Source organism: Cylas formicarius, unplaced genomic scaffold (assembly GCF_029955315.1).
Source record: "Cylas formicarius isolate icCylForm1 unplaced genomic scaffold, icCylForm1.1 PGA_scaffold_7__23_contigs__length_41026272, whole genome shotgun sequence".
Taxonomy (NCBI): domain Eukaryota; kingdom Metazoa; phylum Arthropoda; class Insecta; order Coleoptera; family Brentidae; genus Cylas; species Cylas formicarius.
Genome location: NW_026844352.1, coordinates 38,933,535 through 38,961,069, shown reverse-complemented (window position 1 = coordinate 38,961,069; position 27,535 = coordinate 38,933,535). Strand labels below are relative to the sequence as shown.

The following is a 27,535-nucleotide window of genomic DNA, read 5'->3' as shown; positions in this document are numbered from 1 at the left end:
TAATATAGATTTCTAATGGTTATTAGCACTTTTTGAAGCGGATTGGGGCTATAACCTCGATGCTCAATACTTCATGTTTTACCAATACTATCCAAATTCAATAATCGTAGGTTGTAAGCACTTAACCTTAATCTCGATTCTTTGTAATTACGTCACATTGTTTTTTAAATTGACTTGTTTCTTAATGATGGAATAACTACATTTACAAGAATTTATCATTCTTTAAATAATGTAAAATAAGATCTCTATTTGTGAAAATTCAATGTAAAAGGTAATTTATCGTTAGATTTTTCCTTTTGTTAATAGTAATTTGCACTAATTCCAACAGCTTTTTAACAACTAACTTTCTTGTATTAAAAAATATGGTGACAGCACTAAAGGATTTGGCGAGTTTGGCGCGATCTCTACAATTAATATGTGACTCATCAATAAAACTACAGAGGGATGCCTTTCTCAGTATATTTAAAAATTCCTCATTTAGTAATGTGGTTGAACAAAATAAAAAAGATTGCAATATGAAAGACATTATGTTCCATCCAGATGTTTTAAATAATTATATTCAAGATGCTACCAGTCGTTTACTTGTAGCTGCGCAGGGACTTAGTGTTTATTCCAATTTATTACTAGCTAAAGGTAAGCTATAAAATATTGCATACAAATATCAGAGCATGCCCAATAGATAATTAGAATTGCACAAAACATGTGCCCAAACTATTAGGGCATTAATTAATTTTCCCAATTTTTTCATATTCTATCTGAAGCTTTATTTCACTCTAATAGTCATTTTTGCTACTATAAATATAATGATGGAAAATTTTCTCATTTATGGTTTTATATTTCCAGCAAACTTGGGGACTAAAAGCAAATCATCTAATTTTTTGGAAAATTCTGTTAGTTTTAAGTCACCTCACGAGATTGTAAGGGAAATTAATCCACTGGCAGTTATTACTCTTGCACCAGGAGATAAAGAACTTTTAAAAAAATTGGACAGAGAACACAAATTAAAACAATTATCAGGAATGGATGAACAACATAGTAAGCAACCTACGAAACTTGAAAATGAGAACATTTTATCAGAAGCCACAACATCCGAACATTCAAAATGTAAACAGAAAGTCAGGATATTAATATTATCTTATAGAGTTCAAATATTTTTCAAGTTAATTTCAGTTAAGTGAAAATTCGAAAGCAAGGAAAGTACCTTCATCAAGAATTGGAAGAATGGTGTCATTTGGAACACTGGCTGCTGGTCTAGGTTTTGGAACAGCAACAGAATATGCCAAGAGGACCTTTGGAATTGGGGACGCTAATGTCAGTGATGGAAGCCTGTTTCTCAGTAAAGGAAATTTGGAAAGGATTGTGGATACTCTTTGTAAAGTTAGAGGTATTTCATCATTCTTTAGTTTAGTAATTTTTTGTTTTATTTCAATTTACTTTGTTAGCCCCCTACACAAGTAACCATTTGCAGGAGCTGCCCTGAAATTAGGTCAACTGCTAAGTATCCAGGATGAGTCTGTCGTAAGTCCTGAATTGGCGAAAGCATTTGAAAGAGTAAGAAAGTCGGCTGATTTTATGCCAGTTTGGCAAGTTGAACAAGTTATGTCTGGCGAATTAGGTACTGATTGGAAAGAAAATTTCTTAGAGTTTGAACAAAAGCCATTTGCTGCTGCTTCTATCGGTCAGGTGCATTATGGTAAACTAAAAAATGGTGCAGAAGTAGCCGTTAAAATACAATATCCAGGAGTAGCAAAGGGCATTGAAAGTGATATTGATAACTTAGGTAAGAAAAAACAAAAATTCAACACTAAAACCACTTTGTTCAAGTGCATATCCCAGTAACATGTATTTGGGTGACCAGGTTGCCGACCGTGGTCAGGATATTGTTGGCTTGTTTGCAAAGCCCTTTGCTTCTACTTATGAAAAGTGTTCGGGTGTAATTCCTAATTATAGTTTTGACTATAGTTTAGACTTAGACAGTCTTGATTAAAAATTGTGTGTGTACACTGAGTAGGCCACTAGAGGGCATTCTTAACCTGTCCTTGTCTTCAGGTATTTTTCCTGACTTTTGGAGGGTTAGTTATTTGGTACCGATTCACAAGAGTGGTGATAAAAGCGATGTCGCTAATTATAGAGGCGTTTGCATACAGTCAGTGGTTCCTAAGCTGCTCGATAGGTTATTTTGTGACATTGGAGGCATTGGAGGGGAATGCTGACTGACCAACAGAATGGATTTGTACAGGGTGGATCTACTGTAAAAAATTTACTCACCTACCAACAAATTTTTATTGAACTTATTTCTCTAAGCTTAGAGCTCTGGGCCCGAGGGTTTTCTGTCTGGTCATACTCAGTTTGTTCGTATTAATGATTATGTCTCGGGTAAAATTGATATTTTTTCGGGAGTCCCCAAGGTTCTCGCACTGGAGCCATCCTTTTTAACTTAAATGATATTGTTAGCATAGTTTTGGAATCCTAGCGTCTTTTGTTTGGGGATGATCTGAAGTTATTCGGAAGGAAGCTCTGTTGCTTCAGAGAAACGTAGATAGTATTTGCATGTGGTCTAAGATTAATAGCCTCTCGTTCGTTGTAAAGAAATGCTGTGGTATTAGCTTTAGTCGTTCGTTGAATATGGTTCACAACCAGTATAGCCTTGATGGAGTCGTGATCGAGGCCTTCACTAGTAGTAAAGACTTGGGTGTTTGCTTCGATTCTAAACGAAATTTTGTGACTCATTTTGCGGAAGTAGTAAATGCGAGTCCTTGGGTTTGTTGTATGCAATAGTGGTTAACTGCAAAATCCCAAACGACCCGCATCACATCTGGAATTCCTCAAGGGTCCCATTTGGGACCATTGTTATTTTCACTGTTTATCGCAGATGTCAGTAAATGTTTTCTTTTTGCTAAATCAGCATCATACGCAGATGATCAGAAATCATATGCGCCCGTGAAATCGTCTATTTTTAAATATTGATAAATGTTACTGTCTTAAGTTCAGCAGGCGGATAAATGATATAAACTTTGACTACACATTCAATGGTGTAAAAATAAAAAAAGTAGAGCAGATTAGGGATCTTGGAATAACTATAGATGTAAAATTAAGTTTTGATATCCACATTGAGAATATAGTAAAAAAAGCTTATAAAAATTTAGGTTTTATATTAAGAGTTAGCAAGGAATTTCAGGATCACAAATCGCTTATTATTCTATACAATTCCTACGTTCGATCTCACCTTGACTATGGCGGTGTGATATGGAGTCCTCGGTATCATAAATATATAGACAGAATCGAGAGAATACAAAAAAGTTTGTTTTCCATTTAAATTTTAGATTTAACCGTAACTTACTAACTCATTCGTATGAAGCTAGTCTTAATTTCTACCATATACTGAAGTTATCTGTTAGAAGAATTATCTCCAGTGCTATATTTGTGCATAATATTATTAATAGTAGGATTGGCTGTCCTTTACTGTTGGAAAAACTATCCTTCAATGCCAGAGTCGTTATAACAAGAACTCCTTCATTATTTTACGTGCCTAGATTTAATACAAACTTAGGTAACAATTCCCCAATATCTCTTTTACATAGACATTACAATAATTATTTTTCGCACGTTGACATCTTTGCGTTATCACTTAATTCGTTTCGAAATCAAGCAATTAGGGTTTTTCTATAAATTTATTTTAATTTTTGATTTGTTTTCCTTATTTTTTTTCACATTTGTATTTTGTAATTCACGCACTTAATATACAGTGTTAGTTTTGGTTTAGTTTGGTAAGTTTGATTGTTATTATTATTATTTTTTTTATCTTCTGCTTATCGTAGATATAGGTAGGTACCTACTTATAAGTTTTACTTTGTTAATTAAATAATGGTATAATTGTTAGTGTGTCCTTGTAAATTGTGAAGTTAGTTCTTCATGTTAGGGCACCTTTGTAATAAATAAATAAAACTCACTCCACATTGCCTTAAACTCCTTTATGTCTCTATGGTTCGCTCTAGACTGGAGTATGTGTTTGTGGTATTATGCCTGCCATATAGAAGCCGTTCAGAAAGTATTTTTAAGATGTTCGGGTTCAAAGGCGCATATATCTATAATGGATATCAGATCAACTACATTATTATAGCTAAGGCCTTCAATATTGATACTCTTCAAACCAGAAGATCTGAGTGATTTAGTTTTTTTCTCTAAGATTCTGTCTGGTTGGTATTATTGTCCAGCTCTTTTACATAGCAGACAATTTAAAGCGTATTACAGAAGCTCAGATAACTCAATATTCCGCAGACCTTACCATCGTGCATCGTTTCTAGTTGTTATACTGCTGTCTTTCTCTCTTTGCCATTAATGAATTTAAAAGTTTTGGAAATTGGTTAAACCGTAAATAAATAAAATTTGAAACTTAATGCCATTTTTTTGATTAAGCAATTAAAAAGTGGATCTTATAGGTGGAATCATGAAAATGTGGAATATTTTTCCCCGCGGAATGTTCTTGGAAAATCTGATGACCGTCGCAAAGAGGGAGCTAGCCTGGGAGGTAGATTATAGAAGAGAGGCGGAATGCACTAGAAAATTTAAAGCTATCCTTTCAGATTATAAGGATTATTATGTTCCAAATGTCATTGGTTAGTTAGTGTGCACCTAACAAGTAAAATCGTTCATTTATTTTTATTTTCAAAGATAACCTATCGACCAAGGAAGTATTTACGACCGAGTTGTTGGACGGAGTGCCTGTGGACCAGTGTTTTGCGTTAGATTACAGCCATCGTGAATTTATAGGTGAAAAGGTATTGGAGTTATGCCTTTTAGAAATTTTGCAGTTTAAATACATGCAAACCGACCCAAATTGGGCCAATTTTCTTTACAATCCATCCAAACGACAGGTAAAAATGCTATCGGAAGTTAATGATCTTAATAGGTGAGAATTTTCTGTGGTATTTTAGTTATTATTGCTCGATTTTGGTGCAAGTAGGGAGTACTCACCACATTTTATGGATAAGTATGTAATTATTCTCAAAGCGTCATGCGAAGGCGACAGAAGTACAGTTCTAAATGTATCGAGGGAATTGGGCTTCCTGACAGGCTACGAGAGTAAGGTAGAGGGGGAAGCTATCTAATGTTTGGTTTTCTCTAAAGCCGCTCTGGTTTTTTAAAGGTCATGGAGGATGCTCATGTCGATGCTGTAATGATACTGGGAGAAGTATTCAGAACGCCGGGAAAATACAATTTTGCCCATCAGGATATGACCCACAGGATTCAAGATTTGGCACAAGTAATGTTGGTTCACAGGTTATGTCCACCTCCCGAAGAAGTCTACTCGCTGCACAGAAAACTTTCCGGAGTATTTTTACTCCTATCGAAACTTAAAGTGTCTGTTGAATGTAGGGACAAATTTTTAGCTTTGTATGACCAGTATCAGAAATCCAAATGAATTGTAATGCTTAAATGAAAGAACTTGCTAATATGAAATGGTAAGGGACTAAAAGAAAACTAATAAGTACCTAATCATTTTACATGAGGCTAATGCTGAAGTTGTGCTTTTATTACGCAGAGAAAACTAATTGTTTAATATTTATTTTTAATTAATAAAATATTGACGGCAAGTATAAGTTCTGACTGACTAACCAAACCTTATGGAACCCAACAGGACGACCACCGATATATCGTCTTTATAACCTTTTATGGTTTTGACTTCCTAACGAGTTTAAGTCCTGTCGGTTGTAAACCGGAAGTGACCATTCTTTTCAGCACGTGCCAGGCCAGGGCCGTATTTAAGATGTTAGCCTACAAGGACTGTTGTATTTTAAGAGTAGAGAAATTTTCTTTGATGAAACACATATTGGTGTGCTTTTTATAAATATTTCTAGAATAGACCCTATTTCAAGTTGAATTTGCCCACTGCATAGGTTGGTCTCCTATATTAAAAACACATTAGAAAGGGTAAACTGATTTATTACAAAACCATCAATAAGAGACAAAGTCTGATGGAGTGGAGTGGAGGCACAAGATATCTCGAATATCTTATCCAAGAAATTGGTGCTAAAAACGTCCCCATCGTATGGTCAAATGAGACCTGATTTGATAGCCTCGAAAAAAATATGGCCTGATGGTAACAGCAGCGCATGCAGAAAAATACCAAATTCGTCATCGACAATTTTTTTTTGCTTGAAAATGATATGTATTTTGGAAATTCTTACACAAAGAGGGAGTTATTGGAAGTTCTCAAGACGGGAACATTTGATAAGAAGTATAATGCGCAGGCCGTGTCACTTCAATTTTAATCCGATAGATATGGGGATAGGTGAAACCCAGTTTAAGAAGAACCAACACTTCGCCGAAATTTAGTTCTGGGGCAATATAAATAATTAGAAGTGAAGTAGAAAAAAATATCTGCGGTTGGAAAACTTCAAAACTCAAGAAACAATACCAATTGTGTGTGTCGCTACGACACATCTCGATGTTTTCTTGACCAATTTCGCCGCATAGGGATGTTCCGATACCATTAAAGTATCGATAGTACTCAAATCTTTTTTCGATACTACTCAAATAAATACTCCTAAAGTATCGATATTTACTCATATCGATACTTTTAGCACTTTAGGAATAGAATAAAGGTTTGCGTCACGCTAAGCACGTACTTTAAACAGAAAACTCCATGATAACATTGGAATAATAAGCTGATGATTACAATAATAGTATATTATGCAACAAGTGCGGTAAACGGCATTTGACTCACGAGTTTATTTGACACGAGCGGAGCGAGTGTTTAATAAACGAGTGAGTTAAAAGGTTTACCGAACATGTTGCATACTATACTTTTTGTACGACCGTCAGTTTTTGGGTACATTTTCGCAAAACACGAACACATTCACTGACATGACTGTCAGAATTGGCAAACGTCAAAATTCAAAAAGTGGGAAATATCTCCGAAAACATTCGATTTCTCCCAAATCCGTGCGGCAAAATCTCGGAAATGTCCGAAGTGGCTCGGATTCGTGGGAAACGAAAACGAAAAAAAATGAAGGGCGGACGTCTTTGTCGCTTTTGGCTCGGGCTCGGTCGAGCGAAGTCGGACGAGTTCGGCTTGACTGGCGCGAGACAACGCGTCACCATAGATCAGATAGAGATTGTTTGTCTGATGCGTTCGGTTTTTTTTTATTGGTGGGGCTGATTCGATTTGATACCAAGTACTTTTGTTTCGATTCCGAGTAAGTATCGCAAGATTGATTCGATGCTATAACTACTTGGTATCGAATCAAAAGTATCGAGTGCCTACTCGTATTTACTAGTATCGGAATATCCCTATCGCCGCATAGTGGTTCCAGGTATATGCTAAACAGTGACAAAAATCAACTACTTTAATTATATGAACAATAAAAAAAAACGATAAAATTAACACGTCTTACTCTCCCCTTAGAATGAAATTTGATAACAGGGTGGTCTAGAATTAGTTTGGTTTTCATATCGATTTCTTTCTATTATTTAATTTAACAATACAATACATTTTATATATAATAAGATATTTGAATTTTCTGGTTATTTATAGTAATCTTAACCTTATTATTTTTGGTATTTGGCGTGATTTGTTGATTTAGGTTAAATTGGACACCTGAACGCTAACCAAGATTGCGTTTATTAGCGAATCGGAATTTGCTTTTAGAAACAATTTTCTGTTACACAAATATATGGGAATTTTGTTTTTAAAGGTTGTTCTTTAAATTTTGATACAATATACGATTAGCATTTTTTACTGTTTTTGCGATGCATATAATATCTTGTGAGTGTATAAGGAAAATCCATAACCCCAATACTAGAAACTATGATGTTTGTTTAAACCAATTTGTGTACCATTCTTTTACATTTAGAGCTTTTAGGTTACATACTAAAATACAGTTTTTTTTTAAACAAATTGTTGCTTTCTCTAGAAAAAAATTTAATTTTCTTTCTATATTTTGCAACACCTACAGTTTTTTAAACGTACTGTCTATTGGCACTTTTTATAATCATATATTTGGACGGCGAAACTTTCATCTGCAATTATTTGATTTGCGATGAAGGAATGAGCGTTCTGTACGTGTATAGGAGGATCTACAGTTGCTTCTCATAAAATTATTATTTCGACTTTATTAACATTTTTCATAGAAGTTAAACTTAAGTTTATGAAAAAAATTCTTTGCGCCGATTTACGTGCACAGATTCGGGAAAAAATAGCTGGTAATTTTATCTGCTCAATTTCCTGCAGTTTGGTAGTCGACACGTTGCAATATTTATAGTGAAAACATACATGTAGAAATTGCATCGTGTCCACCGGGTTTTAAAGTCAGTAATTTTTCATTCTCGACTATTCTGCACTATGTAACAAATTTATCCAATATCAATTTTTTTTGTTGAGACAAAACAAATAAAAGATGTGTGAATTAATTACAGTATATTTGGGATTATTAGCCACACTTTACTATTTTGTTAGAAATTTCACGCAAATTTATAATCGGAAAAGTTTTTTTCTACTCTCGTCTGCAAAATACCTAATTACCCACCGATCTAGCGTGCGGGAAGCGTCGCTTCACCACGTCAGTTTCGTTTCCCTCGAATCCGAGCCACTTCGGACATTTCCGAGATTTTACCGCACGGTTTTGGGAGCATTCGGGTGTTTTCGGAGATATTTCCCAGGCTTTGAATTTTGACGTTTGTCAGTTCTGACAGTCATGTCAGTGAATGTATTCGTGTTTTGCGAAAATGTACCCAAAAACTAACGGTCGTAGAAAAAGTATAGCATGCAACACGTTCGGTAAACTTTTTAACTCGCTCGTTTATTAAACACTCGCTCCGCTCGGGTCAAATAAACTCGTGAGTCAAATGCCGTTTACCGCACTTCTTGTGGTAAAGAAAATCACGGTTAAACATTAAACTGGAGATGTTATCCGATACGACTGCAGAATGACTAAATAATGAAACTGATAATAATGTAAAGGTAATCTTTTTTTGAAAGTAGTGAATTAATGAATGAATAGTAATTTTGTTAAAGGAAAAAGCCCCTGCGGCACTGCAAGAAAAAGTAGTTTAGCTGGTGAGTCACTTTTGTAATTTGGCTTGATTAAACTAATGCCGAATTAATGGTGTTTAAATTTGTTGCTTCATAATAGGTTAGATTATTTTTTGCGGTTTGAATTTATATTAGCAAAGTTTGTACCTATGGACGTATTAAACCAAGAGTTTCCGAATTTTTGTTTATATATTTATTTTCGAAAAAAATAACGCTAAGGGTAAACAAACATGAAGATGAATACTTCGAGAACAATCTCTGTGAAATGTAATAGAAATTCTGTTCCCAATAAATTTTTTAAAGGTTTCTAAGTCAATACTACTAACAGTTTTTACAAATTTGAACTTATTGAACCTGGGGTTGTACGATTTGGCAACCCGGCAAACCTTATTGCCTTGCTTATCGATGTTATTATTTCATCTCGCCCAAAGATCCAGTGGCGCGACAAGCATTTTATTGTAATCGTAATAACGGGTATGCGTGACATATATTTGCCATTTCGGTAACACCCTGATATTTTATTTTACATAACTGATCCACCAAAAATAGATTAGGTTACAACAAATTTTGTATGGCCAATATCTCGTTATTGAGTTAAAAAAAAAGAAAGTGGGCCGTTTTAACTAACTCTATACTCTGATAAAAGAGAAAACTCGACTAAATTATTCATAGTTGCCGATGATCCAGCCGTCTTTCCTAAAAAAGTGTATAATTATTCGCATACCCTATGGTCGGACAAAATTGTACCTGCCAAGTACACTTTACGTTAGCAGTTCTCATTGTCGCTGATTTGGGACAGTGAAAATATAAGCCAACTCTGTGAATGGAATTTGTGATACATACTACCCATTGTTTCAGCGGTCTAATGGATATTGACGCATGCCGGTTATTTATACCTCCCGCGCAAACCTTGTCAGCAAAGATTAATGCATTCTGCTTTTTGCATAACGTATTATTTAATCGGACCTTTAACCTGCGGCAAGGAAAATGCGAACTGAACCGTGAAACATTTTATCAAATGCGATACAGATCGCTGCCTCGGTACCCACCGATACATACCTAATATTGTACCAATAATAATCGCAAAGTTGTGCTCCTAAAGTGGAACCTAGAAAAGCAACTTTAATAATTCACAGTGCCACATAATTTCCCATTCCATAATTAAATATAATAATAGTGTACCGTTTGCCTTGATAAATATGTATAATCATTTCGCTTTGTTCAGTTTAAATTAACAGAGTGGTTGCACCATTTTGGATCGCTTTTTACATCAAATGAGGTCTATAATGTACTAAGGTTAGCTAATTCGAATCGGGATTTTGTTTCTCTTAGTCTGCGTCCGTAGCGTGATCGTGGATCCATAGCATTTTATTAACAAAATATTTTCTACGGTATTTTTCTCTTAGTTTTTTGTTGTAGCTCGCACCCAAGAGCTAAACGTAGTTTTATGACGGGTTTTAGGTTATACTCATTTTCTATATCAGTTACTGTCGTAAGCATTTATCAGGTCCACAAAGTTAATATCAATTGGATAAGTTTGACAAGTATTGTTTTCGCAGGGCCTAGACGCAACCCGCTTTGTTCATATCCTTGATCTGTCTGTCTATTGAAAACATGGATATCTTAGAATTCGCCTTGTAAATTTGCAAATAAATGAGAATTCATAATTACGGTTTCGCTCTTAGTGATCCGTAATTATTAAATTTTTATTATTACTCAATCAGAAGTCAATGGAACGTAAGACAATTTCATTATCGCTTACCAGATGTATGTAATTTAATAATGCACCATTCTCTGCAGGTCATTTGCTCATAAAAATATGAAAATGGAACGGAATAATTAGCGAATTTATTGTTCCATTTTTAAATTAGTGTTCGCGGAATGCAGAAAGTAATGCGATAAACAAAAATTGGATATTGCGAAACTCTCCTGCAAAAGTACATAAACTGTGGTACGTTACTTACCGGCATAATTCTTCAGTTTAAACTTTGATATTTAGTACATAATTGAAAGTGTAACGTTGGTAGTAATTGTTAAGATTAAATACGCGAGTTAAAAAACGGAAAAGGCGAGGCCCCAAAATAATGTAACTGTAACATCTACGTTCTCATTTTAACACGTTTCCTATCTTTTGTTTGCGTCTTGCGCCGAATCATTGTTCGCCTTCGAATGATTAGAACAGCAATTATCAGTGTCTAATAATATCATGAACAGGTATTATTATCAGAAATATAAAATTGTTTAAAACTTAACACATTTACATTAATATGATTCGATATAAAATAAACGTCGAAACAAAAGGAATATTGCTGTTCAATGTAAAATGGCAATCAAAAATGTGCAATTTATTTATTCTAAAATGTATATTTAGGCGATTTCACTCATTACTGGCTTCTTTCTTCTAAATACGTTTCGAAAATACGTTAATGAGAGCTTTTTGTCGTAAAATATATAATTTTTAAAAACGAACGGGTCCTCGAGTGATTTCAAGACAAGAAATTCAAATAAAAATACATACATACATACGAAGATGGATACAAACGTATATTTTTCTTAACAAATTTAATGATTTAATAATTATACAAGCTTATAATTTTGTATTCGTCGATTGTTGAATCGTTGCATTTGTTGCCTGTGCAATTAGATTAAATATAGCACTATGAATTAAACAAACCATTTCCCCCCCAAATTCTCATACTGAAAATAAAGCCGGGAATTAGAGATTTACTTGCAGCAAATAAATTTTAATTTGAGGAAATATGGTGACATACAATTCATTTCACATTCGCTTTATTCCAAGCAATAATTTTGGTATTCCAGTTGATATTACACGTATGTGATGTTAAGACTTATGTATTTCAGGGAATAAATTATATAATATATATTTTGCTAATGACGGTACATACCCAACAATGTGGATTATTGAATTAAATATTTTAGTTTAGACAAAAGTTTATTTGCTGTGAACGTAATTTTATTCACGTAATTGATTGAATTCAGCTCAGGGAAAAAAGCGTCCACAGCAAGTCGTAAGGCCCGTCCCGTCTTTCAAACCATACCGTTCCAGCTCGCTTTTCCTGGCCCCCTCATCCGGCTAATTTAGGGCGAAAAGTAAACTGTTTCCGCTATTTTATGAGCATCATTTGTAAAAGGACTTTCCCTTAGATATGCCAGAAATGCATGATCTTGTTCGGAGATGGAACCAGTAAAAACTTGTTTTCTCAAGGACTCAAAATTTTGGGAAAAATCACAAATCACGAAATCAGAAAAAAATCCACCGTCCTAAATATAGGAATAAAACCACGTTATCTGCTACCGAAAAATTATTTTTAATGTACCAAACGGTTTGCCAAATCTTCCCTAACCACGAACGTACTTCTCGGTCGTGGCTAAAGGCTTGAAATATTACAATTTTCAGCTTTCAAAGACTAATTTCATTTTATCATTTCACTTTTGTGCCTATTTTTTTAAATAACCTTTACGTCAAATGTTTAAGTCGTTACCTTGCTCTTTAATATCACAAAATCCAAATTTAAAAACCTACAATTAGAAAAGAAAAATGCACTTTACAAACAACACAACTTAATATCAGAAATTAAACGCCAAGTTATCCATCATTATGTCCATTATCAGCAAAGAGCACGTTGGACTATTACAGTATAAAATAATTTATTTCGTTTCATTTTTCATTTATCAATTCCCGAAAAAACTAAAATGACCTCAACGTAGCTATTTTCAGACAACTTTAATTACCAATTTACAAGTGTGCCCATTTTCTGTTGAATACAATCACAATTCAAGAGCCAATAAATATATTAAAATAAATAAAAACTCGTATAAGTCGTTCCCGATGAATAACAACAAAAACCCTTTCCACGACGAATAGATGTTAATCATAACTTTTTGAACACTATTAACACTTTTTGGCTCATACGTCTGCATTGCGGTAAAAAGGTAATCGAGGAATTAAGCGTGAAAATCATATTAAACCACGGTTTGCCGCATGGTTTAGCGTGGCAAAGTCGCGGCACATGGAAGAAAAAAAATGTTAATACGCTTTTACAGTTTTGATACGTCGGTAACGAATCCGACGGTTCAATTACCACGAGAAATATAGAGCGAGGTGTTGCTTTTTAAAAAATGCCAGACTTCACGAAAGTAAAAGTGAGAACCATATAATGCACCATTGGGCAGAACGCGCCGATGTCTCGTATCGAAAATCGAATTTAATCTGTCCTAGTCGTATAAAAAAAGTAATTTTCTTTAAAAAAATAATTTGAGAGACCGAGAATGATGACGAAAATAATTTATCTGTTTGTCGATGTTGCTGAAACAATCAATTATTCTCTGAGATAGTTGGTTCTTGCTAATGGAAATTAATAAAAACAGTATAAATTCGGCCAGCATTACTTTATAAGTGTGTGGGTGTTTTTTTTCGATGTATAGAACTTTAAGTTGACTGACATGAATTTTATTTATCCGAAAGATAATCTTGTGGCATTAGATTTTAAATATGATTTCTGGTATATGACCGCCACGGCTGGCGCGGATGTAGTCCAATGTGGACGTCAAATTTTCGATGACTTTTTCCAACATTTGTGGCCCTATATCGGCAATAACACGGCGAATGTTGTCTTCCAAATGGTCAAGCGGTTGTGGCTTATCCGCATAGACCAATGACTTTACATAGCCCCACAGAAAGTAGTCTAGCGGTGTTAAATCACACGATCTTGAAGGCCAATTCACAGGTCCAAAACGTGAAATTAGGCGGTCACCAATCGTGTCTTTCAATAAATCGATTGTGGCACGAGCTGTGTGTTGAAACCACATCTCCTGGACATCATGGTTATTCAATTCAGGAATCAAAGAGTTAGTAATCATAGCTCTATACCGATCACCAATGACTGTAACGTTCTGGCCATCATCGTTTTTGAAGAAATATGGACCAATGATTCCACCAGCCCATAAAGCGCACCAAACAGTCAGTTTTTCTGGATGTTACGGTGTTTCGACATACACTTGAGGATTAGCTTCGGTCCAAATGCGGCAGTTTTGTTTGTTGACGTAGCCATTCAACCAGAAGTGCGCTTCGTCGCTAAACAAAATTCGCTTATGAAAATCGGGAACAACGGCAATCTCGTTTTGGGCCCATTTGGGCAATATTTGTAAGCGTTGTTCAGGCGTGATTCCATTCGTGATGAATTGCCAAACCAAACTGAGAATAAATCACCTGACAGCTGTTAACTCGATCGCCATCTTGAATAGTAATGCCAACTTAAAGTTGTATACATCGAAAAAAACACCCATTATAACCTAAAGTCACTCTTCCTAAAGAAAAGGTAGCAGTAACTTTTATGAGTCAATTAAATAATAATAATCTAACAAAATAATGATGATTTTTGAAACACCGTCAAAATCTGCAATGGTTTTACCATTTGAAATAACCAACAAATATTTTAGTTGTCTAAACATAAAAAACCTTTGGCTCAATAATAATTTGATGAAGAATGATGTGATTATTTGTAGAATACTCGGTAATATAAAAAATATAAAAATCAGTTCCTGGGGGTTTTGGAACATGCAAAAATCAAAAATGCTAAAAGCAATGCCAGATTAACTACTTCCACGTTGCGCGTCGTAATTTTGTTATTTTAAATGGATTGCCGTGTTTATTTTCATTGCAACGAATTGCGCATGTCGAATTTCGTATAATCTTCAAAATTGCCAAAGTTGGATACACCGATACACTTCTAAGTTCATTACAACAAAAAGAAATATGGCATTCCATTTAAAATAACAAAATTATAACGTGTAAAGTAAAAGTGGATATTTAAGCGGTACGTTGTACTGCAAAAGTAGTGTTGCTTTAGCACAGTAATTAATAGAAATAAAATTTTGAAATTACGAGACGATAGTAAATTCGACATGTGCAATCCATAGCAACGAGAATAAACAGTCCATTCCATTTTAAATAACCAAATTAAGGGGTGTAAGGTAAAAGTGGTAAATCTGACAACAGGTATTGAATTTCATCGTTTTTGGAGTACTTTAGGAGTTCCGGTACTTTTTACTAAGCCGGTTTGTTCAGTATTTACACAACTTAAAACAAACAAGTTTAGAGCAGATTAAAACAATTATATCTAAGCGGTTAAATAAAATGTCCAGTAGGATATCTCTTCAACGAATTAGGAACTTTATGGTGTAGAACGATAGTTGCTCAATTGGATCTTAATAACCAAACAGCTTGTATAATATCGTTCAAGCGGTTCCCATATCAGTTTCTCAAATATTCGGACTCGCTTTTTCCAGTCCAATTAGTACCATTTATTATTGTCTAGGTTTCCCGCATGATTTTATTACCTCTTGCGTCACGTCGGCTGGTCACGCACTTGTGAAAACAAACGTAAAATTGTTGTCTGAAACTTTGAATTGCTTATCGTTTACGCAGTCTTCCGCATCATTGTAACTTCCCTGAAACATAGCTCGGAATTTGGGTTTCGATCGAAAAGTAAAAGTGCGCCTTTAATTTTCGTGTTCTACCGATCGAAAAAATTTAATTGTATGTTTGTAATACGTGGTACGAAAATGAACTCGACCCGAAAGCTAACTACAAGAAAATAACTGTAATACATATTTTTGTGTCTGTTCAATTTTTTATGTTATTTCCGTAAACGGTCGTTAATCTGATTCAACCTTTACTTTGTTTGTTACACACTGTATATATGAATTTCGAATGCGGCAGTTTTAGTTTGGACCTTATTTGAAAACGATTTTTAAAATTGATTGAAATTTCATGTTCTACTTTTCCGCAATATCCACATTTTTAATTTATAAATGATTTTTCAACTATATAATGTCTTTATTCTTATATGAGCGGTAAAGTGCAGATTATATATATATATATATATATATATATATATATATATATATATATATATATATATATATATATATATATATATATATATATATATATATATATATATATATATATATATATATATATATATATATATATATATATATATATATATATATATATATATATATGATGACACTATATTCCAGGATATCATCCGTCACTCGTCTGCAGGATTCCAGTCGGATGCAGGTTTTGCAGGATTCCAGTCGGAGTTCAACGAGCGAACGGATGATATCCCGGAATATAGTGTCATCATATATATATATATATATATATATATATATATATATATATATATATATATATATATATATATATATATATATAAATATATATGTATATATATGTATATATACAGGGTTTTTCACTTAAAACTCCGCACGCCAATAAGTCCAAAACGAAAAGAAATATTTAATTTATGTAAAAAGTAGTCAAAGTGCGGGGTCAAGTAGATGCAAAGAGCTGGGCGTCGCGACGCGTCGAAAAATTATTCGATTGCAGAGACTTTGGAAATACGCTCATACAAAAGTACATATTATTTAAAAACTTTTTTGTTATTTACTTTACCCGTTTCTAAGTTATACCGATTTAAAGTAAACATTTCTTGATTAATAAGAAATGTGATTAACGCTTATTTTTACAAGTATGCCATGAATGTTAGTTACTATGGCAACCATTGTTATCGCAGTTGTTTTAAGTGCAATTACAAACGTAAGTTGTTATTGCTGTATCAAAAAATTGTCACATTTTGTCACAAGAAATATCCAAATTTGTTCGGTTAAAAAAAAACTAAGAATTATTATGTGAAAATGGTGCAATTTAGCAATGAGGAAAAAGTAGACATGTTACTGGTGTTTGGAGAATGCAGATGCAATTGTAGAGAAGCAAAAAGAGTTTACGCATGGCGTTATCCGCATAGAAGAGTCCCCGATGCAAAAACCTTTTCAAGTTTATGTAAAAACTTAAGAGAATATGGCAGCTTCATAAAACCTAAAAGAGATAGGAACAAGCAGCAAAAAAACGAAGATTTCACTCAAAAAAGTCTGAATAAAGTTTTTTTTTTTCGCTTTTTTGGACTAGGATTCCTCTTTTTTACTGAATAAAAAAATTAATTATTTTCGAAATATCTTTTCCTCTAATATTTGTAAAAAACCTTACGTAATTCAAATATATTGATAGAATTTTTGAAATCAGCCTACCAAAATTTCAAAATAACAATATGTATCAAAAAGTTTAATTTTGTAGACCTGTGTTATTATATGATACTAATAAGTAATAAATACGTTTTCGTGATGGTATACATTTTAAAACATTTAACAAAATTCAGAAATGTGTGCACATGAAAATCAATATTTGAAAACAACAACGAAAAGTGGGTTAGTACAAATATACAATAGGATATAAATATTAAAATTCTTATATTCCTATATTACTACATGTTTTTATAAGTTCGCTTAGATACCTATTAACTAGGGTTGAATAACTGAATCGCTCATTTGAAAAACCATATATAAAGAAATTTTCTGTAAATAGAAAAATATTTATTAGCACCAATAAAGAATTTCATTTTTAATTAATAAGTGGTAGGGTGTAGTAAAAATTATACTTTTTGATTTCGGTGGTTTTTGAAATGGGTTATTCAGCTACAAATAGATAATATGTATCAATCTAAATACACACGCTTTTAAAGTGATAATAGAATTGCGGAACTCCAAGACATGACCTGTCCGAATTACAAAATGAACAAGTTAACAAACTGGGTCGACTGAGGGGTGGACATGCCTATTTTATTTCTATGTTTATAGAAGAATTTTAGGTGCCTATATTAATTACTTCAAAAACTCGTTTGATCTTTTTATTTTAACAACTATTGTAATTTGTGGATCATTAAAAGTGATGGGAAAAGCGATCGAAGAAATAATCATAAAAGTGATTGACAGCAAAGCATTTTACGAATCTTAACAGATCTACAGCAAAAATCGGGCTCACGTATTCCAAAAATGGAAAGGTGGTTGAGCCGATCTATCATAGGGTGAATTAATTTAAAGAAACGTAAAAAAAATGTTGCTGCTAAAACCACAATCGAACCCTACGACCTACGACAAAGTACAAAGAGCAGCTTACTATTGTAGCGATTACATCGTGGAAGAATGTAAATCCACCTCCCATCAGCTAAACTAAAAAGGAAAATTTTGTTGTCGGCATTGCATTCATTAGCCCAAGGGTTTTACACATACGAGAATTATAATCCCTGTTAATAAAAGGATAGGATATGGCCTATCTCAATTTCAAATCTTATATTGCTTAACCTTATGCTTAGCCTTCGTTGTATTAATTAAAGTGAAATCTATTGTTACTTCATAATTAAGATTTTGCCAATTGGCTATTTCTCGGGAGCAATTTATTTATTGAAACCATGACGGCGAATTCGTGGGCAAATCGTTATCGAAGATATCGATCAATATACGCTTATAAGTTTGTATTTATTATCTTCCCAATTATATTTTTAAACTAATATATAAATAAATATACTTCTCAATTGATTAATAAATTCAAATTACGTGAGCAAATTATTCAATAAGATACTTACTTACTGTTTACTTATTCTAAGGGGTGTTTTTTTTTCGATGTATAGAACTTTAGGTTATTTATCCGAAAGATAATCTTGTGGCATTACATTTTAAATATGATTTCTGGCATATGACCGCCACGGCTGGCGCGGACGTAGTCCAATCTGGAAGTCCAATTTTCGATGACTTTTTCCAACATTTGTGGCCGTATATCGGCAATAACACGGCGAATGTTGTCTTCCAAATGGTCAAGCGTTTGTGGCTTATCCGCATAGACCAATGACTTTAAATATCCGCACAGAAAGTGGTCTAGCGGTATTAAATCACAAGATCTTGGAGGCCAATTCACAGGTCCAAAATGTGAAATTAGGCGGTCACCAAACGTGTCTTTCAATAAATCGATTGTGGCACGAGCTGTGTGACATGTTGCGCCGTCTTGTTGAAACCGCATCTCCTGGACATCACGGTTATTCAATTCAGGAATGAAAGAGTTAGTAATCATAGCTCTCTACCGATCACCATTGACTGTAACGTTCTGGCCATTATCCTTTTTGAAAAAGTACGAACCAATGATTCCACCAGCCCTTTTAAAGCGCACCAAACAGTCAGTTTTTCTGGATGTAACGGTGTTTCGACATACACTTGAGGATTAGCTTCGCTCCAAATGCGGTAGTTTTGTTTGTTGATTTAGCCATTCAACCAGAAGTGCGCTTCATCGCTAAACAAAAATCGCTTATGAAAATCGGGAACAACGGCAATCTCGTTTTGGGCCCATTCGACGAATCTACGCCTTACTTGATGATCGTTTGGCTTCAATTCTTGCACGAGTTGGATTTTGTAAGCACTTAAACCAAGATCCTTTCGCAAAATCTTCCATAAAGTGGATGGACACAGATCCAATTCCTGTGCTCGATGGCGGATGGACTCATTGGGGTCTTCCTCAATGCTACGATCTACAGCAGCAATAGCTTCTTCTGGCTATAACTCTGGCGTCTCTGGGGATGCGAGTTATCAATAAGAGTAAACGTGGTGCGAAAACGTTCCATGGTTAATCGAATTAACTTCTCTGATTGACGATTTTGTCGACGATAAAATGGTCGTAGTGCGCGATACGTATTCCGCACAGAACCATTATTTTCGAAATAAAATTGCACTATTTCCAAGCGTTGTTCAGGCGTGAGTCTATTCGTGATGAATTGCCAAACCAAACTGAGAATAAATCACTTGACAGCTGTTAAATCGGTCGCCATCTTGAACAGTAATGCCAACTTAAAGTTCTATACATAAAAAAAACACCCATTATATGAATAAAGAGATTTACATTGATGTAGCTATTGTATTAGGCAATTTAGTATGCTGTGTATGTATCTATGTATTAATTATTATTTCTCTTTAGAAACAAATCAATTTTTTTCCGCAAATTTCTTTTTTGCCTTTGAGGGCAAATTTTATTTCATTAGCACACAAAATGCTTGTCAACCCAGTCTACATCCCACGTCGGAGATGGAATGGCATCTGAAGAAGCTTACCACTCGTGTCAGCGAAACGTTAGGAAGCAATTCAAATCGACGACGGGCTTTAGACCCGAATCAAGACAACGTTTCATCACTTTCGATTTTAAATTTGACTTGATCACAAAAACAGTAGAAAATAAATAATTTGAAATATATCTTAACAAGTTTTCTATTACAAAAAACAGGAAACCCAAGCAAATGTAAAATTAAAATAGGATGCCACCTAAATGAATATCTGTATGATTTTATCAATATCATTGGCAAGTTGAAATTCCTTCATTTTTTGAGTTTTTCAATGGTCAGTGCATTTAGTACGGTGTTAAAATAGTCGCTGGAAGTTAAAAAAAGAAAAACATAATTTTAGGGTCTGTTATGTTCCTTACTTAAATTTTTATTTTATTGACTTAAACTCCACAATTCACAACCTACTTTTATGCATGGCATTATAACTTACGGTTTATTTTTTATTATTTTTTACATGTATTTAGTTAGAAATTATAGCAAAAAGTGAAATGTCAAAATTTTGAATGTAATATATGGAAAATTTTTGATAAAGACACGGTGTTGTCGAAACAATTGTCATGTCAAAATATATAATTTCGTGAATATCTGAACTTTTAGTTCTTATTTATTTTGAAAAATTGAAAAGTTATAATATATATCGCACCGGATAATGTTGTAAATAATAATTTTTGGGAAAATATTCCGCTAAGATATTTAAACGATATATAGCTTCTCGATTGCAGGAAGAAAGTAGACTAAAACAAAAAAACAACTTTCTCTAATTTAGCGACACTTAATAATTCGGCAATTTTAAATATTATTTAGTGGAAAAAAGTGAGAAAAATCTTTTTTGGCAAAACTCCGATTTGACGAAAATACCGTTCATTAATAAACGAACATGTCGCAAACTTGGTTTCCGTGCGTTACCGTTTCCCTTTCTAATTTTACGTGAAACGGTCTTGTCTCGGGGCGTAAATAATTTATAAGTCTTGTTTTGTGCATTCGACAGTTTTTTTTTCTATTTGCATTCAAACCGGTTGATTTATTATTAGGCAATTGTTATTGTTATGATTATAGTCGTTATAATTTATGATCCTCCTTGTGCCTGGAATTAATTTATAGTGATAATATTAACTTTAGAAGTTCGAAGACTTTGGTGGCGATTTTGGACACGCTTCCGCAGCGTTATAACTTCTACTAACTCGTACTGGAATACGTCCGTTCTTTAAAATATATGCGATCATTTCCCAAATTTTACATAGTAATAGTAAACCCGGCGACAACGACCCTTATTTCTTATATAATTAATGGCCTTCCTTTAGTGTAATATTGTTTGTTACTTGTGGATATTCATGTTCATATGAAGCCTATCACTGCTTTATTGTAATTGTAATTATAACATCGAGGGTTGTACACCAGACGCTCTACTTATTTGCAGATTTGAACCAGATGACACGGTATTTAAATTTAAATTTCAAACAGCAAAAATTAAACAAAGATATATCTACATATGATAAAAGAAAACATATTATAATAACCTATTATTACCATTTAAGCCATAAAAGGGACAACACACGAAAATATCTTTCATCAGATATTTAAATTTATTTGAACCGTGTAACCCTTTCACTGAAGTAGGCAAGTGGTTATAAACTTCTATAGCCGAGCCGCAGTGGACGACTGAGAATTTTCTTATCAAAATTATCTTAATTGTGAGTTAGAATTTACATTGATTCAGTACGCGCTAAGAAGTAAATAGACCTGAGAGAGTCAATATCCTTGTCGATATTCTCATATCACGAAACATTTTTCTTAAATTTTTCGCGGTAGAAGGAAAAAAGGAATTTTTGATGATTTTTTCATTAATTTTATGTAAACAATAACTGACATTGACATTGTCATTGACATTATCAGAATTTGTCCAAAAGAAAACAATTGAGAATATATCGTCCAAGTTGTTTTCAGAAATAATTATCAGATAATCTTCAATGACACTGTATATTATTCAAAAATAGTTGAAATTATTGAATTTTGAAAAAGTCAAATTAACATATTCGATATATCCAAAATTTAAATTTCGTATTTAAAAAATACATTTTAAAAATACCTCCACGTCCATGACGAAAAAAATTGAAAAGGTGTTGATGTTTTGAAAAATGTCACCCTGATTAATTAAAATTTTTGCAAATTAAAAGTTTTCTGATATGTAGCAGATGAAATAATATTACCACTTAAGGTTTAAGTAATGAAAAGTCTCCACAAGTGACAAGTTTTGCAGAAGAACGATGTGGTTACGTTATGTAGTGGTTCTGACTGCGTGCACTGGGTTAATTGGTTACTGATTCGCCTGTTATCTAATTCAGTAAGGTATAATAGCAAAACGTCAGCTGAAAACCAGAGTAAGATTTGCATTTAACTACATTATGGAACTGGGTCATTTTTGGCAAAGAAAAATATTTCAGTCGACAAATAACCCGAACATTTCTGTTTCGATCAATTCATTCACAATATCAGGAACGCTCACGGTTAATGTACTTCTGGATGTTTACGAGCACGTTCTGTTTAGACAGTGTCACCCACCCGAATTAAATGTACTCCTTCCATCGTTGATCCTAAAATAGGTTTCCTGCCAGTCGTCAAAAACTATATTCTGATACATCTTTCTAATTTGACTCACTAACCAAATTACCAAAATCCTTTTAGAAGCCGTATTTGGTTGACTAGACTGATTTAAGGATAATTGTGCTATACTTTATGATATGTTAATTGTATTTTTCTTTCTTCTTAAATACTAATTATCTTAATTATCGTTATCATTAATATTATTATTACTATTCACGTGACTTTAAATACCAACTTGCGGGTAAAATATCCCAACGTACTATAATTTTCTCACTGTCCCTTATTCACCATAATATTATTTTTATTTATGTTTGAGTGTCGCAAATCGAAAAACTACACGAAATAACTTTGTATAATTTTTTGTATTAAAATTTATTGCGGCTACATTCAAAAAAACTGTTAATTAACTTGGTGCGCTCTCCTTACTCATGAAATTTGGGTATTTTTACACTTTTAATATGCTTTTCCATCGAACAAGCGATTATTGGTTATATGCTTTGCTTATATGTTTATCAATAACTAATATTATAGTTAGAAGTGCACGTCAATTTTGATTCTTAAAAAAAATCATTTTTCAATATATTTAAAAGTTCAAATACACTACCGTTTGCGACAGCGAAGTAATTTAGTTACGAAATTGACATAGTAATTTTAACGGACGTTTAAGGTAAGTTAAATTTACCAGATAAGATTTATTTCATAAATCCTTGATATTTATGGCGTTACTGGCCAATTCGACTTGTTCGTTGCTGGCGATGCCTCGTCCTTATGAATATATATTTAAAAATGTAAACGTGGTGTTTGCCGCCAAGCGTATAAAATAAGAGCATATAAAGATTAAAAACATAAATAAAAATTAACGAAACATTCTAATATCATCATCTAATATCACTGCAAGTAAAGACGCCAAATTCTAATTTTTAGGATAGCCTTCCAATGTTTGGGCATAATTTTGACCCAAATGGAATCATTATCATTTAAAAAATAACTAAAAAATTGTCTACATCTATACACTTTTAAGGAATTCAAATTTGTTTAAGGTTAGGTTTAAAAATTATGTATCATCTGAATTTATATTCTGATTGCATTGCAATAATTTTTTTCTTATATAAATCCTTTATACCGTAATCTTTAATATTTTATTGTTAAGCGATCAATTTATGTATACATTTACTTTGTAAATTTTATAGTTTTTCCTTGTAACTTTTATAACAAGTTAATAATATAAATTATTGTTATCTACCTTAAACGGTATATAATGTTATTTGTCTAATATAGTTAAAAAGTTATGGAGTATTCAAAAAAAAATACAAATCCAAATTTGCTACATTATTGTGAAAACGGTGCTGCAGTGCTATTGAAGTACTGTGGGTCAGGATATTGTTTTTCAAAAAATCAAAATTTTCGCAATGCACTCGCAGTCGTGTTGATATTAAATTTTATTTTTCTTTATAATATATACCTGTAGGTATAGATGAAAACAAAGCATTTTTTGTGTAGTATCTATCCGAATTTATTTTAGGTTAGGTGTAAAAAATATGTATGTGGAACAATATATAGGAGGAACGCGTAATTCAGAATTCTGGCGTCTAATTAAATCTCTTAGAACCAATAGGAAAGAAAAAGTACATCTAGAATACATACCAGATACTATGTGGGAAATATACTACAAAAAACTGCTAACAGAGGATAGACCTACTTTTATTGGAGTAAACTCGGAGACAACATCAGACGAACAAAAGGATATAGATCTTAGCTTAGAAGAAGTAAAAATGGCCATTAAAAATATGAAGAATAATAAAGCTGCCGGCCCAGGAGGCATTGTTGGAGAAGAACAAACAGATTTTACGGCGGGTCGATCTTGTATAGACCACATATATACATTACAACAAGTGATAGAGAAGAAAATGGCTAAAAATAGAGCGGTTCACTTAGCCTTTATAGACCTAAAAAAAGCATACGACACCATACCCAGGGGGATACTATGGAAGGCAATGAAGACCATCGGATTGCCACAAAAAGTAATAGAGACCGTTAAAAAAATGTTTGAAGGAAACCAAATATCTACAAAAATCGAAGATAGACTCTCAAAAAGCTTTAAAACAACAAAAGGGCTGCTACAAGGATGCTTCACATCACCAATATTGTTTAAAATATTTCTAGAGGAGATCCTAAAACCATGGAAGAAAAAATGTGAACAAATGGGAATTCCAATCAGAGGCGACTGTCTTTTCACGTTAAATTTCGCGGACGACCAAGTTGTACTCGCACAAGACGAAGAAGACCTAAGTTACATGTTACGAAAACTGAAGGAAGAATATGAAAAAAATGGAATGGAAATAAATTTCTCGAAAACGGAATACCTGGCAACAACAGAAGATGGAGAAAACTACCTACAAGTCGATGAAAATAATCAAATAAAGAGAACCAAAAATTTCAAATACTTAGGTTTCATAATATCTCAAAAAGGGACAACAGAGGAAGAAATGAACAGTAGACTAGGCCAGACGCGAAACTGTATCAGACAACTAAATCCAATACTTTGGGATAGACACATCACTCGACACACCAAATCACATATATTTAACACCATAGTACAGAGCGTAATGACATACGGCGCGGAAAACTAAAAAAAGTAAAATACAGGCCACTGAAATGGAATACTGGAGGAGAAGTTGTAGAATTTCGAGAATAGACAAAGTAAGAAACGAGGAGATCAGGCAGCGAATGGGTATCAAGAAAGATACCTTAACATTGATTGAAGATAAGAGATTGATATGGTATGGGCATGTAAGAAGAACGGACAGAAATAGGTGGATACGCAAGATAACAGAATGGAGCCCCATAGGTAGAAGGAAAAGGGGTAGACCCAGAAGATCTTGGAGGGATGAAGTAGATGAATCTATGGTAAAAAGAGGTATCGTAGATGAATGGCAAGACAGAGATGGATGGAGGCGTAGGTGGAGAGAAGGGAGACAGCGACAGCTGTAAAAAACCCTATATATATATATATATATATATATATATATATATATATATATATATATATATATATATATATATATATATATATATATATATATATATATATATATATATATATATATATATATATATATATATATATATATATCCGAATGTATTTTAGGTTAGGTGTAAACAATATGTATTGCTATATAATGGAAAAATGGAAAAAAATGCGGGGTTGTGTTTAACATGTACATCGGGCAGTAATTCATCGAGTGGTTTTATGGGTTTTGGTTAATTTTTTAGCATCCCGTTTCGTTTCTTAACCCGGTTTAATCCAATCGCAACTAAATTAGACCACCTTTTCTACCATAAACACCACCGTCAAACTTAACCAACGGTAAAACAGAAATTGATATTAACCATTTATTTATAACGGATTCTTTCTGTCCTATTTGCTTTACTTAATGCAAGTATATGAACCTGTTGTAACAATATTAAAATTTGAATTCAACAAAATAATGGCATAAAAATTTTATTTACTTACAATTTATTATTACATGTCTGTAGTGGTTGGAAAATGCAATGTTTTATAAATATTACACTAACAGAGTTACTAAAATGCGTACATACCAAACACAGAGAACACTGACACTAACTGACCAAACTGGCAAATCATTATATACCTATGGTTATATGCCTATAGCTACGACATATGTATTGCAATATGTCCCTTAAAAAAATTAAAGGGTTCCTGGAGATAATAAATATGATAACTTTTACTCTTACCTTAACCTTAAAAAACTGTCAGAAGCATCTAGCACAGATTAGAAACTCTGAGTTACGAGTCAGATCGTGTCGATTTGAATTTAATTTTTTTTTAATTTAAATTTAACTAACCAAAACGAGCTTTTGGCGTAAATTGTGAGTTTGAGGATATTTTCGTCAGGTCGTGGGCAGCTAAGGCCCTTCGGCGTTAAGAATTTTAAATGAAATTTGGTCTAAAAGTTCAAAAGGACATTACTACTAAGTGTGCTAAATTTGAAGGTAATCGGCAAACTAGCTATATATATATATATATATATATATATATATATATATATATATATATATATATATATATATATATATATATATATATATATATATATATATATATATATATATATATATATATAATTTTCTGATATCAAAAACAAAACAAAAAACAAACAAAACTTTCTTTGATTTACTGGAGTTAGAGAGCCGCACAATGCAAAATTTTTCATTAATTAAGCATCTTAAAAGCAAAACATTACACTTTCTTCTTAATTTTTATTAGGATGACCACGCAATTAATTATTTGAGAGTAAGCAACTTTCCGCAAAGATGAAATAATAAAAAACATACGAACTGGGTCCCATCCGTTTACGATTAACTTAAGTAACACTCGTTGGAAAATAATCATCACGAACATCCTTCAAAAATGCGGTGCCCCAAAATAATAAAGAAGCATTAACGGTTCGGACAAGATTTGCCGCGATCCAAATCGCTCGTTTATCGCATTCGCACTATTTCTTAACGTTTCCCAACGTATGCCAAAATTCGAAAAATCAACATTAAATGGAAACGTCGTGAACCGCGATTAAATCGGCGGCCATAATTTTCTTTCACGTTTAAGCAACGCAAAACAACAAATAATACTATCGCTATATGGTAACGGAATAAAAAATGGAGTAGGCGAGGCGCCACAGGCGATAACTGAGCCGAAATATGTCGGAGAGTGGCTGCCCCAATATGTAATCCATTTTTTCGAAAACGCCACCACCATAGGCGATTATTGTGTGTAGATTTGGATACCCCATCCCCAATCTTCAGCTTGGAATGGTATAAAAGCGGCTGGCGGCCACTCGATGGACATCAC

The 27,535-nt window shown here is 33.3% G+C and overlaps 1 protein-coding gene and 1 long non-coding RNA gene across 2 annotated transcripts; one reads left to right on the top strand and one right to left on the bottom strand.

The window, feature by feature from the left end:
• Window positions 1-51: 51 nt before the first annotated feature.
• LOC132705300 (atypical kinase COQ8B, mitochondrial) lies at window positions 52-5,589 on the top strand. Its single transcript, XM_060675798.1, has 9 exons — window positions 52-271; window positions 329-633; window positions 844-1,115; window positions 1,171-1,384; window positions 1,469-1,780; window positions 4,440-4,616; window positions 4,672-4,874; window positions 4,935-5,087; window positions 5,147-5,589. The coding sequence occupies exons 2-9, from the start codon at window positions 363-365 to the stop codon at window positions 5,420-5,422; spliced, it is 1,878 nt and encodes a 625-aa protein (XP_060531781.1). The 5' UTR covers window positions 52-271; window positions 329-362; the 3' UTR covers window positions 5,423-5,589.
• Window positions 5,590-8,447: 2,858 nt separating this feature from the next.
• Window positions 8,448-11,127, bottom strand: LOC132705196 (uncharacterized). The gene is made up of 4 exons (XR_009619353.1): window positions 10,999-11,127; window positions 10,094-10,142; window positions 9,782-10,007; window positions 8,448-9,730 (listed from the first exon to the last, which is right to left on the bottom strand). It is a non-coding gene; the product is annotated as an uncharacterized LOC132705196 (long non-coding RNA).
• Window positions 11,128-27,535: the final 16,408 nt, after the last annotated feature.